Consider the following 13,701-nt stretch of genomic DNA (forward strand, 5'->3'; position numbering starts at 1 on the left):
TAGTAAAATCAGTGATACAAAAATATTATGTGATTCTCCATTCCACCTGCCTTCATCAATCAGTTATTAAAAAACAAAAAGTTGTAAACAAACTAGTTAGCCGACAGACGTTGTTCTATACATAATAAATAAAATACTGTTTTTTAATGAATTTGTCTATAATATTTCTTTCTCATAGAAAATATGTCCATACAAAAGAAATATTGGAAATAAAAATAATTCTGGTCCTAAATCCAAATATGAACTATTACAATGAGGTAGGCCTCATTGGACTAAACTGCACTAAAATTTTTTATAAATAATAGACTTGACTTAATATAGGTCTTAGATAAAAGTTACCAGGTCATAAAGTTTAAGAAAAATCCCGTTTTTAATTTTTATGTTGCGCGTTTTGTTATTTGTTTACAAATTACTTCTGTTTTCTTACTTTTTATATTTCATTGAGTTTTCTTATTATGTTTCTTCTTTTTACATAAGGAGAAGTGTAGAAATATTATTTAAATTTAAGTATCAAGATTCTAGACTACTACGTGCTGCTCTTACTCCTTTGGTAGACACTTTGCAAATCACTTCATGTTCTCATTAATTAATTGAATCCGATATATTTGCTATAAATATGTCTGATCGGGTTGAAGCAATATCGGGCTTACAACAGAGAAAGGTGTTTAAGATCATTGTATTAGGAGACTCTGGAGTTGGTAAAACGTGTCTCACTTATCGCTTTTGTGAGGGACAGTTTTTAGATAAATCGGAAGCTACTATTGGTGTGGATTTCAGAGAAAGGACGGTAAAAATAAAGAATGAAGAGATAAAGGTAAATGGTTTGTATACGGTCATATCTTTAATTATTATTAAAAATTTGTTAAGACTACACTCATACTCCTGGCTCGCTAAATGTTAGCTAGCGATGGGCGTTGAATGAACGGACCAGTTCAGTTTCAATGAACCACAACCAGCCGTCGATGCGTCGGTTCACACTTCACGTATTTCATAGACTATGAAAGATATAAGCAAGGAGTCCTTTTGTTATCCGATTTAAAAAAGAATGTAAATTATGAACTAATTTTCACCACTAGATACTAATCATGTACAAAAAATGAATTGATCTTTATTTAGTATAAATTAATGTCATTATTATGAATGAACACAGTCTGATCTAAACCACGGTTGTCGCTACAAGCCCATACAGTCAATCAATTGTTGTTCCATCTCGCAACATAAACTTGTAATATATTGTATTGTCTAGCATTTAGCAACACATACAGAGTTATTATGCAGCCAAAAAATACAAAATGTTTTCTTTTTTCTAAGAACAAACACTAAAATTTTTGAGTGCAATGCTGTTAAAAAAAACTGCCTGTGACTGCAATTAACATTATGATTTAAGTAGTTGTTTCCCGCAACTGCAACTTTTCATGTAATATTATGTCATTTGAAAAAAAGATATTGGTTTTCCAATATCTTTTTTTCAAATTGGAGGACAAATTATTGTAAGGGTCACCTGGTGTTAATAGATCACTGTTGCCCACATTCTCTTGCAACACCTGTGGAATAACAGTAGCGTTGCAGGCCTTTAAGGAAGGTGTATGCTCTTTTTTTGAACATTCAAACTTCATTCATGGGCACCTGCCCATGTCATACCGGAAAAACTGAAACAGCTCTTCGGAACACTCCCGGTGATAAATGCAAGTAGAAGTCACTATCTATTGTCTGAATGTGTTAAATTATGTCAAATCAATTATGTTCCTAAAATAATATTATACTGGGTGTAGTACCAACATTCATAAATGAAGTAGATAAAAAGATATTGCAGATGATCTATAATTCATACATTTTAATTGGCAAATGCCAATTTAGTGGATCTCAGATGAAAATTACTTGGTATGACTTAATATTGTCATAAGATTTTCTTGTATAACACATTCCTAAATTTTTAATTTCAATAATATTTTGTAAAAAGTTTTTGTTTTAATTTTTAAGTCTTGTTTTTGCCTATCAAAAATATCTATTAGGAAATGCTGTGAGTGCCTTTAATTAATAGATATACTAGACTATATGGAATCTTACTAATGTGTAACCAAATATTATGTGTATCTATGGTGGTGTTCCAATAAATAAGTGATCAAGATTTCACAATTACAGCTTCAGCTTTGGGACACTGCAGGTCAAGAAAGATTTAGAAAATCCATGGTACAACATTACTACCGAAATGTGCATGCTGTTGTTATAGTATATGATGTTACCAAGCCAGAAACATTCCATGTATGTATCCGTTTTTTATGTCAAAAAATGAACACAACATCTCAAAGTCCAAGTTAAGGTTCTGAATATATGGTACAAACTTTACAGCCTTTTTAACCACCTTTAGGGAATGGTGGTTTGTGACTCAATTGGAATAATATGAAGGTACTCTTACTTTGCCAAAAGACGTCATTTATATCTAGCAGGTGCTTGCAACTTTGCCTAGGTAGGTAATAATTTATTTCAAATTACTTAATTCTTTTTTGCTTTTGTATAGCATCTTGAGAAGATTTTTTTTTGCATGTAAACAATTGGCAAGTCTCTGAGAAATTGTCCTTGGTTAGGGCCAGATCGGGCGAAAGATAGTAGCAACTGAAGTTCTAAATCTGTTTCTAGAGCTGTGTAAAATCTTGCTTTTTGAATATTGGTGAAGATTGGTTGACAAATCAGGCTTGTCCCTTTGCCAGTTTTGCCATTATTGTTCCAAGTTCAGTAGGTATGATAACATCTGCTGTTATTGCTTTACGGGTTCTAAGGAATATGTGTGTGGATTACACTGTAGTGACCATCCAACTGCAGCTACAATCGCTTTTCTATGGAAAGCTTCGCTTTAGGGCTTTCTGGCGACGTCAGCTCAAGTCAGCCATTGTGATGTTCTAATTTAGAATTCATTTTTAATCACACATCACATGTCGCCCCAAAAACCCTTCATATGTGTGCCGGTTCAACATGGTAAGGCTAGCTTCATTTATGCTTCCCTCTGTAGGTCAGTAAATTCAAGGTGCATATTAGTATTCAATTTTTTTTTATTTTACCGATTAAATAAAAATGGGTCTAAAATAATATATTGTGGGTATGCTAACATGAAAATATGCTGCTAATTCCTTGATAGTTTCATTGGATTTACTTGAGTGGCTGGAATTTCTCGCGGTTCATTCTTCAAGTAGAAGACTCCTATACGGAGGCGACTCCTCTTCAAACACAGCATTGATATTGCAAGCCATTTCTACTGAGTTAGTTCTTCATTGGAATTCATACTCATGTCCTCAGATCTCAATAACATCTTTACATTGAAAGTTGAATGAAAAAACAATTAAAAGCAAACAATTAAGTTTTATTTGAATCCAAAGAAGTACGTCAAAAACGGTAATTTCAATATGACGCGTAATGTATATGTGAAATAGAAATGTATTTATTCTGTGAGGAAGTGGTAATAACATAACATATTGCAACAACACTTGGTAAACGTTATGAAATAGTTTGTAGTAGTAGTTATATATTGATACTAGCTGACCCAGCAAACGCTGTATTGCCGATATTAAAATCGCGATACAAAAGTAACTAATGATTTAAGTTTTCTTTAGTGTTAATTCGGCCAATATTTGTTTTTAAAATAAGTCGACACGTCTTTCGCCTCTACACGAGGCATCCTCAGGACGTGTTGTCTCGCCAAAATCTGGCATGAGACTGAGTCTGGACTGAGATTTGAGTTTTTTTTTTAATCAAACAAATTTAAAAAAAAAATGTCAATAAAATAAGTCTTGTGGACCACCCTTAACATTTAGGGGGTTAAAAATACATGTTGTCCGATTCTCAGACCTACCCAATGCACTCAAAATTTCATGAGAATCGTTCAAGCCGTCTCGGAGGAGTTCAATATTTAACACCATGACACGACAATTTTATATATTAGAAGTATGTAAAGGGGCTTTGATATGATGAGAAGATTCGATAAGAAACTCCCGTGACGTCATAATACCGTGAGCCACAACGGGTACCTAGCTAAACAACGAAATATTAAGGAATCTTTGTCATATAACATATTTTTTTTAACTTTTATTTCTTTTAAAAAAAAAATGCTATTATTATTCATTTATCTACCAATGTTAATATAAATGCATCAAAAGTCCCTCATAAGTTATGTATTTCTGTATTGATTATTTCAGTCAATATCAAACTGGATGCACGAGATTGAGTCTCACAGTCTAATGGGAGCCCCGAGAGTGCTGGTGGGGAACAAGTGTGACTGCGGGACACCAGAGTCCAGGCTGGCTACCACTTACGCTGTGAGGCTGGCCGATAAATATGGGATGCCTGTGAGTTTGTTATGTAATATTATAATTTGGAGGTGAGCTTAAATTATTACTATATGTACCCTCAGTTCTATTAAAATCTTATTTTCTTTCTAATTTGTCTGCTTGTATCTTACCACTGATTCTCAGATTGTCTCAAATCTTACAGATGGACATTTGCGTCGTTTTTTTATTTTTATTGGATGACCCACTTGCCCGTTTACAAAAATAAAGCCCGTTTAAAAAATAGACCAAAAAAAATCGGCCTCTAAGCTATTCCTTTAACAAAATGACGTTTTATGCGCGGTCAGTCGGCATTCAGACATAGAAGGTGCAATACAAGACTAAAAGCTACAAAAATGTATAGTTTTGTGGTGTAAAAATCGGACAGTAGTTCAAACCAATGTTCACTGTCACATTACCTGTCACTTGTGAATACAATTGACTTAGGTAACTTAATACTATAATACAATACATGAAATCATGAGAGCTGCTTCTGAGAATTTACAGAACACAATTATCATAGAACTTAGTGCAGGTCTGCAGGTACACATCACGTCATACCACTTTTGGCGGGAAGCGATGTGATTGGTTAATTATTTTAATCGCGTCATGAATGCCACGCCCATATACCCCGCAATATTGTTTGACGCTGACTTCATAGTAGTAGTTTGTATAGCTGATCTAATCTCTTTATATGTTCTTGGGTGTGTGCGTAATTCCACACATGAGAAGTGTATATTTCATTAAAACAAGATTAATAATATGAAATTCAACTATGCTCTATGATTGAGGCTCTCATAGTTGTCCCGACGGGCTCAGTCATATTCAATACTAACAAAATAATGTACTCAGAGTGAAAATATTGAGCCACAACAGCATTACTTTTTAGAGTAATGCAAGTTTCTAACATTATTATAATGAGTTAGGAAATAGGCTGCAGGAATTACTTTAAACCGTTCTTGGAACAAGCCCCGTACTAGATGCGGTTTTATAAATTAAATAACCACCTTTATTTATCGAACGTTATTTCCTTATAATTACGTTTTATCCCAAACGGGTCATTGCCATAAATCAATTAAAAAAAATTGGTAAAAGTGAAAGCTTAGAACAATATTCCCTCGATACGTCAACTCAATATTCCCTCGGTACGTCAACTCAATATTCCCTCGGTACGTCAACTCAATATTCCCTCGGTACGTCAACTTAAATAGTCGTGTTCAATTACGGTGAAACTAATTTAATTTATATATATTGCAACAAGTGTTTATATACATACTTATTTCAGTATTTTTTTCTGTGACCTTAAATAGATAGCATAATCAGTGAAAAGTGCATATTTGGTTATCAGGCAGTGAAATACAAAGCAGTAAATCAGAAAAATAGTGAGTGTATAATTTTTGTACAAATATTAATATCAATCTACCCTCAACACTTACATGTTCTAAATTGCCTTTTTTTTTTATGGAATAGGAGGACAAACGAGCGTACGGGTCACCTGGTGTTAAGTGATCACCGCCGCCCACACTCTCCTGCAACACCAGAGGAATCACAAGAGCGTTGCCGGCCTTTAAGGAAGGTGTACGCGCTTTTCTAGCTAGCTTAATAGCTAGAAAAATATCTAATTAGCTAATTTAAAATTTATAACGCCTGCTCAAATTGTCTTAGCAATAGCATCAATCTCATATACTGATCTAAATTTGTTGTTGTCTTCACTGTGGACACAAGTTAAGTTAAAAATACTATAAAATGTCTAAATCTTGCTCTGCATGTGAGAAGCCGCTTAAATCCAGCGAGCTTATATCTTGTACGGTGTGCGATAATCATTATCACTTCCAATGCTTAAGAATTACTCCAGAAAACTTTGCAAAGGAATTAAAGGCGCATAAAGCTTTGTGGTAATGTCCTCAATGCAGAGCGGGCGAAAGACGCACCGACAATAAAAACACCCCTGTGAGACAGCCAGCAGCGCCGGCACACGCATCCTCGCCACCAACTTCTTCGAGCGCTTCGGAATTAATGAAGCTACAAGATTATATAAAAAACAGTTTCGACCGCTTTAAGAAAGAAATTTTAAAAGAAGTCAGTAGTAAGTTAGAGGACCATTATAAAACTCTTACCGAGAAAACATCGAAAATTGAAGACTCCATCAACTACTTAAGTGGACAATATGATGCGATACTTGGCACGGTGACGGCGATGAGGAAAGATATTAAAGATTTGGAGCAGCACCGTGATCAACTTTTAGAGGAGAACAGAGCCATTAGGAATAAATTAACACACGTGGATGCCAAGTTGGAAGATCTCGAGATGAGAGGGAGATCCTGTAATATTGAAATAAGAGGAATTCCAGAGACGAAAAATGAGAATTTATCATCAATTATAAAAAAAAAAATTGTAATGTAATGGGAATGAACTTTGATCTTTCTGAATATCAAACCTTCTTCAGAACTGGGAAATCAATGCCTAGGAAAGTGCGCCCGATTGATGTTATCTTCAAAAATAATCTCAGAAGAAATGAATTGTTGCGCTTAACAAAGGAATTCAATAAAAAAAATGTAAGGATCAAAGCACTAGGCTAAAAACAGACTACTTAAATCTAAACTTAAATTCACAGGCCTTTTATATTTCTGAGCATTTAACTCCCTCGGCAAAGCGTCTCCTTGCATTGAGTAAACAAGCCGCCAAAAAATATAACTACAGGTATTGTTGGTTTTCGAACAATAAAATCTATGTAAAAAAACAGGAGAAATCACCATCTATCATAATTAAATCGGAAGATCAAATTAACCAAATCATATGACTAGTAATACGAGTGTTATTAATTAGTAATTTCTGCGTTTTGGAACTTTTCAAAATACCTATCATACTATATTTTATTAGTTTAAGTGCGTTCACACTGTATCACTCGTGCAACAGTGTTTTACTGATAATATTATTATAACATGGCATGTGCATCAATCAACCATCTTGTTACTTTTATCATACTAGGGTTGTCACACTTAAAATTATGGCATACTTTTAATTTTAAAATTCAATACGATCCAACAATTTTCTACTGAACTAATTAATTACCAGAATTCGGACCTTTGCATTAGTACAGATAACTTAACTATATGTAGTGAATATATTAATGTGAAAAATTCATTTAAAATAATTTCATTGAATATAAGAAGTATTCACAAAAATTTTAACCAACTCCTGGTTTCTCTGGAACTTCTTGGAATAAGTTTTGACATATTAATTCTCACTGAATGTAGGATCAAGCATCATAATTCCAATCACACTTTACCTGGTTATATCTCATTGCATACTAAGATAAATCCCGTTCAAAATGATGGGGTTGTTATTTTCATTAAGGATAGTATTGCTTTTAGCTGTGCAGAACTGGAGGTTTTTGGGGCTAACTGCTTACAGCTCGACTTAAGTAATGAGCTCACTTTAATTGCCATATACAGATCGCCTTCTTGCGCCAATATTGAAATCTTTCTAGACTCCCTGGATCATAAATTTAAGCAGGTAGGTCGTTCGAAAAACATCATTATTATGGGTGATACGTGTGAGTGTGTACGCAAAAGATAAATTCTCTTATATCGAAGAACGAAAACCTCCTTTTCAAAAACGATGTATTGACTATGAACAGCTCCTCAAAGATATAAGTAGTCAATCATGGGATGAAATCTGTAGTGAAACAGAGGTTGACAAAGCCTTTCAATTATTTCATGACATTATAGGTACACATATTAGAAATAATACTTCAGTTAAAAGCATTCCTCACTCTAGAGTTAAATTAAAACCTTGGATTACGGACGGGCTTCTCAAGTGTATACAAAAAAGAAACAAACTTTACAGATTATTTAAGAAATATTCTAATGATCCTATCACTAAATCTAATTACTTAAAATATAGAAATATATGTAACCGAATAATAAAAGATGCTAGAGAAAAATACTATAGGATAAAAATTTCTAAATATTCAGGGGATTCTAAAAAGATATGGATAATTTTGAATGAAGCTTCTAATCGAAAGAATAAACAAAAGTGTACTATAAAAGAAATGTTAATAAATACTAAAGTTGTAAATTTTTCTTCAGAGGCAAATAAAATAACAAACGCTCTTAACGGATTTTACTGCTCAATAGGACATGACCTTGCTCAAAAGCATCTAGATAAAGTAAGAGCTACAGAGAAAGCCCTATGTAGCAAAATTAGTCTCCCCCGTATAGACAAAACTTTTTATTTAAAACCTACAAACCCATCCGAGGTTAGCAAATGCATAAAAACACTTAAAAATACAGAATCTTGTGGGCACGACGGCATTACTTCTAAAATCTTAAAATTACTGTTTAATGAAATTGCTTTTCCCCTCTCAACCATGATTAATTTAAGCTTTAAATCAGGAATATTTCCACAGACATTAAAAACTGCCATAATTATGCCATTACATAAAAAAGGGCCAGTTAACGTTATGTCAAATTACCGTCCTATTTCACTTTTGCCTATTACTTCAAAAATAGTTGAAAAAATTATGAAAATTAGAATAAACGCGTACACCTCCGATGTCTTGCATAATAATCAATACGGATTTAGAGAGGGAATAGGAACCAGTGATGCTATTGCTGATTTAACAAAACAGATAGTCTTGAATCATGAAAGCAAAAACAAAACAGTTGCCGTATTCATTGATCTAGCTAAAGCTTTTGACACCATTTCACATCAGTTATTGTTAAAAAAATTGGAGTTATACGGATTCATGGGAAATGCATTAAAATGGTTTGCTAGTTATCTTAAAAATCGAAAACAATTTGCGGATCGGAAATCAAGTTAGCGGTGAAAATGGACCAGAAATTGTATTTGGTGTCCCTCAGGGAAGCGTGCTAGGCCCAATTTTGTTTAATATTTATCTTAACGACTTCTGTTCTTTACTGACGGACAGACAGACAGACTCTAAGTCATTATGTTTTGCCGATGACACTGTTTTGTTATTCACAGCCTCGACATGGGATAATGTCATCCAAAAAGCGGAATGTGGCCTTCGTCTGGCTAAGGACTGACATATAATAATAATTTGTTAACGCTAAACGAAGAAAAAACTGTATTTATGTGCTTCTCCCCTACTACAGCCGGTCTTCCAACTGAAACTCCAAAAATTCAAGTCTATTTCTGTCTCAACAAGTCTGTCTGTATAAACTGCAAAACATTATCATGCACCCAAAGCACCACTTATCTTGGTATTATAGTTGACCAACATCTTAGATGGGATATGCACGTAGAAAGCTGACAAAGAAAGTTAGAAACTTGAGCTATATATACAACAACTTAAGAAATATTTTGAGTACTGACCTATTATTAAGAGTGTACACTTCCTTAACTCAGTCGTTAATATTGTATGGCATTATAGCGTGGGGTTCATGTGGCTCATCTATATTAGACAAACTTAATAAGGTTCAAAAACTTAACCTCAAAATTATCTTAAAAAGAATCGCAGGTTTCCAACGGAAGAGTTATTTAAACTGAGTAAAGTACTAACTCCAAGAAAATTAAAAATTAACAATATATATGGCAAAATATATTGATGACTTTCCACTTGAGCAAGTTCAGAGTCACCTTAGGCGAAGAAAACAAAGATGTTTGGTTCCACTGCGAACGTCTGGATTCGCAAAAAGACATTTTTCAGCTGCGGCGCCAAAATTATTCAACAACCTCCCTCCGGAGGCAACTAATGTAATCCTATGTGCTCAAAACCCCTCTCGAAAAAAAAATTAAAGTTGGATATGAAGAAATATTTGCTAGTCTGCTCTTTTGAAAACTTTAAATGTCTTTATGACAAGATTTGTTGATGCTAATGCTATTTGTATTTATCACGGACACTTTATCATATCATATCATATACTTCAAACTTAATACAATAACACTGTTGCACTAATATTACTTATATTTTATATATATTATTCTTTTTTTATAACTTTTCTTATTGTTTCTTATATATGTATGATAATCCAAATAAAACTAATAACAATTAAGTTTAGTTAGGTAAATAATTCATAAGATTAAAATTTTAGATTAAATTAGAAAACTTTAATAGTTTATTTTTTAACAATTAGGCCGAGGACTTTTGGACTTTTGGACTAGCACAGGCTTAGGTCTAATTGGGCTGCCAGTTGCAATCACCAGCCTTAAGTTTTAGTCTAATGCTTTGGTCTATAAAGTATAGTGTAAATGGTTTTCACTTTTTTAAGTCTCTAAATAAATAAATAAATAAAAAAATAGCATTAAAATTTGAAATTTCATTATGTTTATAAAACAATAAAATTATTAATTTTAATTTATTTTTAAAACTTGTTTAAATAATATATTAATCAAACAAAAGCACTATTTCAACAATGCACAGTATATACACATTGAACTTTTCACTAAATCCATTCAATTTCACTTGTAAGATATACACAGCACTAATGTTGCACAATATGTCAGCTGTATAGCTACAGATATACTGCAGCATTTCGGTCTCGCAAACTCACGAGATTTCACCGATCCAAAATGTGTCTAACTATTTATATTTTAACTATTGGTTTATCGCTTGAGTCATTCATGAGCATGTCGGTGACACGAACCCATTTTTCCCCTACCAAAAAGTGCCCAATAAGCACTTCAATAAAAAATAATGTCATATTTCAGTTGTTCGAGACCTCGGCGCTGTTGGAATCCGAGTGTGATAATGTCGAGTCTATATTTCTGACGCTCGCTCATAAGTTGTATTCGAAACAACCACTGCGGGTAATGAGTGTTGAGGTAAGTCATGTTACCCTCTATATCTCTTACCATTAGTTCTGTCTACTTCACTTTTTTTTTATGGAAAAGAAGGACAAACGTGCGTAAGGGTCACGGTTAAGTGATCGCCACCCACATTCTCTTGCAACACCAGAGGAATCACAGGAGCGATGCTGGCCTTAAACCGTCCCGGAAACCTCGCACAAGAAAGCTCATTCCACAGCTCAGTTGTATTTGGAATGATAATATTCTAAATTGTGGCGTGTCGTGCGAAGATAGAATTTGGCGGCAGGAATCAGGTGACAACTGCTCGGAACACCCCGCGATATAAGTCACAATGAAGTGACATATGCTAAGTAAAGTACCAATTATGACTTGCAAATTTTATTTGAACCAAAATTTCTGCATCGATGTGGTGTTCAAGCATTCCGTTGTTTCGGTTTGTGCTAGTGAAATAACTCTGAACTTTGTGTTTTACAAGAATCTTGAGAGTAATTGGTAGGGCTTATAACTGACAGTTATTTTATCCAATCTTTTACCTTCAATTTGTACTTAAGACATAAAGTGTTAAAGTTTCCATTCTGCAGGGCGAGTTGGGACCGCGTGTGGTGACCCTCCCTCGACACAAGCGGGCTTCGAGATCAGACACCTGTCTGTGTAGCTAGGAAGTGAAGCTATGCCTACTGTGGGGGCCTTAACAAGATCTCAAGCATCTCTTCAACTGTCAAATGTCAACTTGGCTTGAGTTCACACTAATAGTGATAAGCTGAATCAGTTCAGTAGCTCCTTCATTGTATGAAAGAGCTTTTCACGCACATATAAAACTAAAATTATATAAAATTAAATTTTTGTGTTGTGTTTACAGTAATATCTAGTAGTCACATAAATCGTTTGGTCGCCAAATACGAATTGTGATTGGCGACATAGCATTAAACAAAATTGTAATTTTTATTATTATTTGGATTTAATGGCATTCGGAAATCGCGTAACTCGAGATATTACTGTACTTTTAATGTTATTAATTTAAATTATATTTTTTTAAATATACTTCTTACCTGTTTAAAATAGCACATTTCATCTCAATCTTAGGTAAGTTACTAATTCACAAGAACTTTAGACTGGTCTTTAATAACATAATATTAATTATACATCCATATGTCATATGCCTGTTAAATTAAGAAAAAAATTGATTATGTCTAGTTGATTTAAAAAACTTGGTTGGATAGCACTTGCCGTGGTCATTGTTTAACAGTTAGGTACATATTGGAGCAGTTAAAACATAACTTACTTATATTTAATGTGCTGTAATAATACCTTAATATTAATTGTTATTTATCTACACCCAGAATTGGAATCCTCTAAAAGATTCTGAATCAGTTAGCTTATTGCCAACATTAAAACAGCCAGTCCTAGTAGTAACCTAATATCATCCATTACTGATTATATACAAATAAACTAAGTATAAATGAAATAATTATTTATTTTAGTACTAAATTACATTTTGTATAGTGCAATTTATTAAAATTCACTTGAATATTATGCTCTTTTGCAGCGTTTGAAATATCTGGCGGTGTGCTGTCAAAACTTGAATCGCTCATTTTTTGTAAACAAAACAATAAAAATATCGAAGAAAAATGGCGGGGATTCGAATAACCTACTTTTTTTACGGCGCGAGACGTTCTGGTAGTGTGGAACGCGTGTAAACGAAAATATTCCTTTTTTGAAATTCATACAGATACCACGCATCGAGCAATAAGGATGTGTCTGTCTGTTGAAACTCTTTGCGCATGAATGGATCGAAAAAAAAACAAAGGAGTGTTGTTATAAAAATTCAGTACAACATTACACCACTCGTTTGGATGATGTAATGGTTATTAGAACATTGGGTGTTTTAATGTTGGCAATAAGCTAACTGTTTTAGAATCTTTAATAGAGGATTTAAAGCATGGGTGTAGATAAAACTATGAATGACTGCCATGAAAGTCAACTTACATTTATTAGCCACTAGAATCTATGAATTTAATATAACTGTCGAATTTTATACGTGCCAAAAAAATATGACAATTAGTGAGTAATTATATTACATTAATGAAGATATAAATAGTATTGTGCAGAATTAATTAATTAATGCATGTGTTTATTTTATAAGAAATATTTTATTATATTTTTAGTATTTGTTTTCTTTGTCATGATCTCTTATACAAGACTTAATATTTACTGTATTGTTGTAGTGAGAACAAGATTGTGAGATTGTACTTTGTTTTTATATAGATTACTTAACTTTTTGTGTTAAGATGTTATCTGTACAACTGGATGTAATCTAGAGTGGAAAGAATTAAATCAAATTTAAATTAACTTTTATTTTTTTCACTCGTAAACCTCGGTTTTTTAGTTACAGTAGTCTGACTATAATCTGTTTTTAATTTATTACAAACGAGACTCCCGTGCAAAAGGTCATATTGAATTTGGTTCAAGAGCGTTCATTCTATATAGGTACTCAGTCAACGCCTTCCTTAATAAGAACCTAAATGAATACTGGTACCATTCACCTGGTTTGTACAATATTGATTTTGTGATATTTTTTCTTCGGAAATCGAACGTGGTCGCTTACTATGGG

At 33.3% G+C, this 13,701-nt stretch overlaps 1 protein-coding gene across 1 annotated transcript; it reads left to right on the forward strand.

Annotated features, from left to right (window-relative positions):
• Positions 1-347: 347 nt before the first annotated feature.
• On the forward strand, positions 348-13,439 carry LOC126978192 (putative Ras-related protein Rab-33). Its single transcript, XM_050826966.1, has 5 exons — positions 348-814; positions 2,143-2,262; positions 4,188-4,337; positions 10,992-11,105; positions 11,672-13,439. Exons 1-5 carry the CDS (start codon positions 617-619, stop codon positions 11,747-11,749), a joined length of 660 nt encoding a protein of 219 aa, XP_050682923.1. The 5' UTR covers positions 348-616; the 3' UTR covers positions 11,750-13,439.
• The last annotated feature ends 262 nt before the right edge of the window (positions 13,440-13,701 follow it).

This window comes from Leptidea sinapis, chromosome 47, assembly GCF_905404315.1.
Source record: "Leptidea sinapis chromosome 47, ilLepSina1.1, whole genome shotgun sequence".
In the NCBI taxonomy this organism is placed as follows: Eukaryota; Metazoa; Arthropoda; class Insecta; order Lepidoptera; family Pieridae; genus Leptidea; species Leptidea sinapis.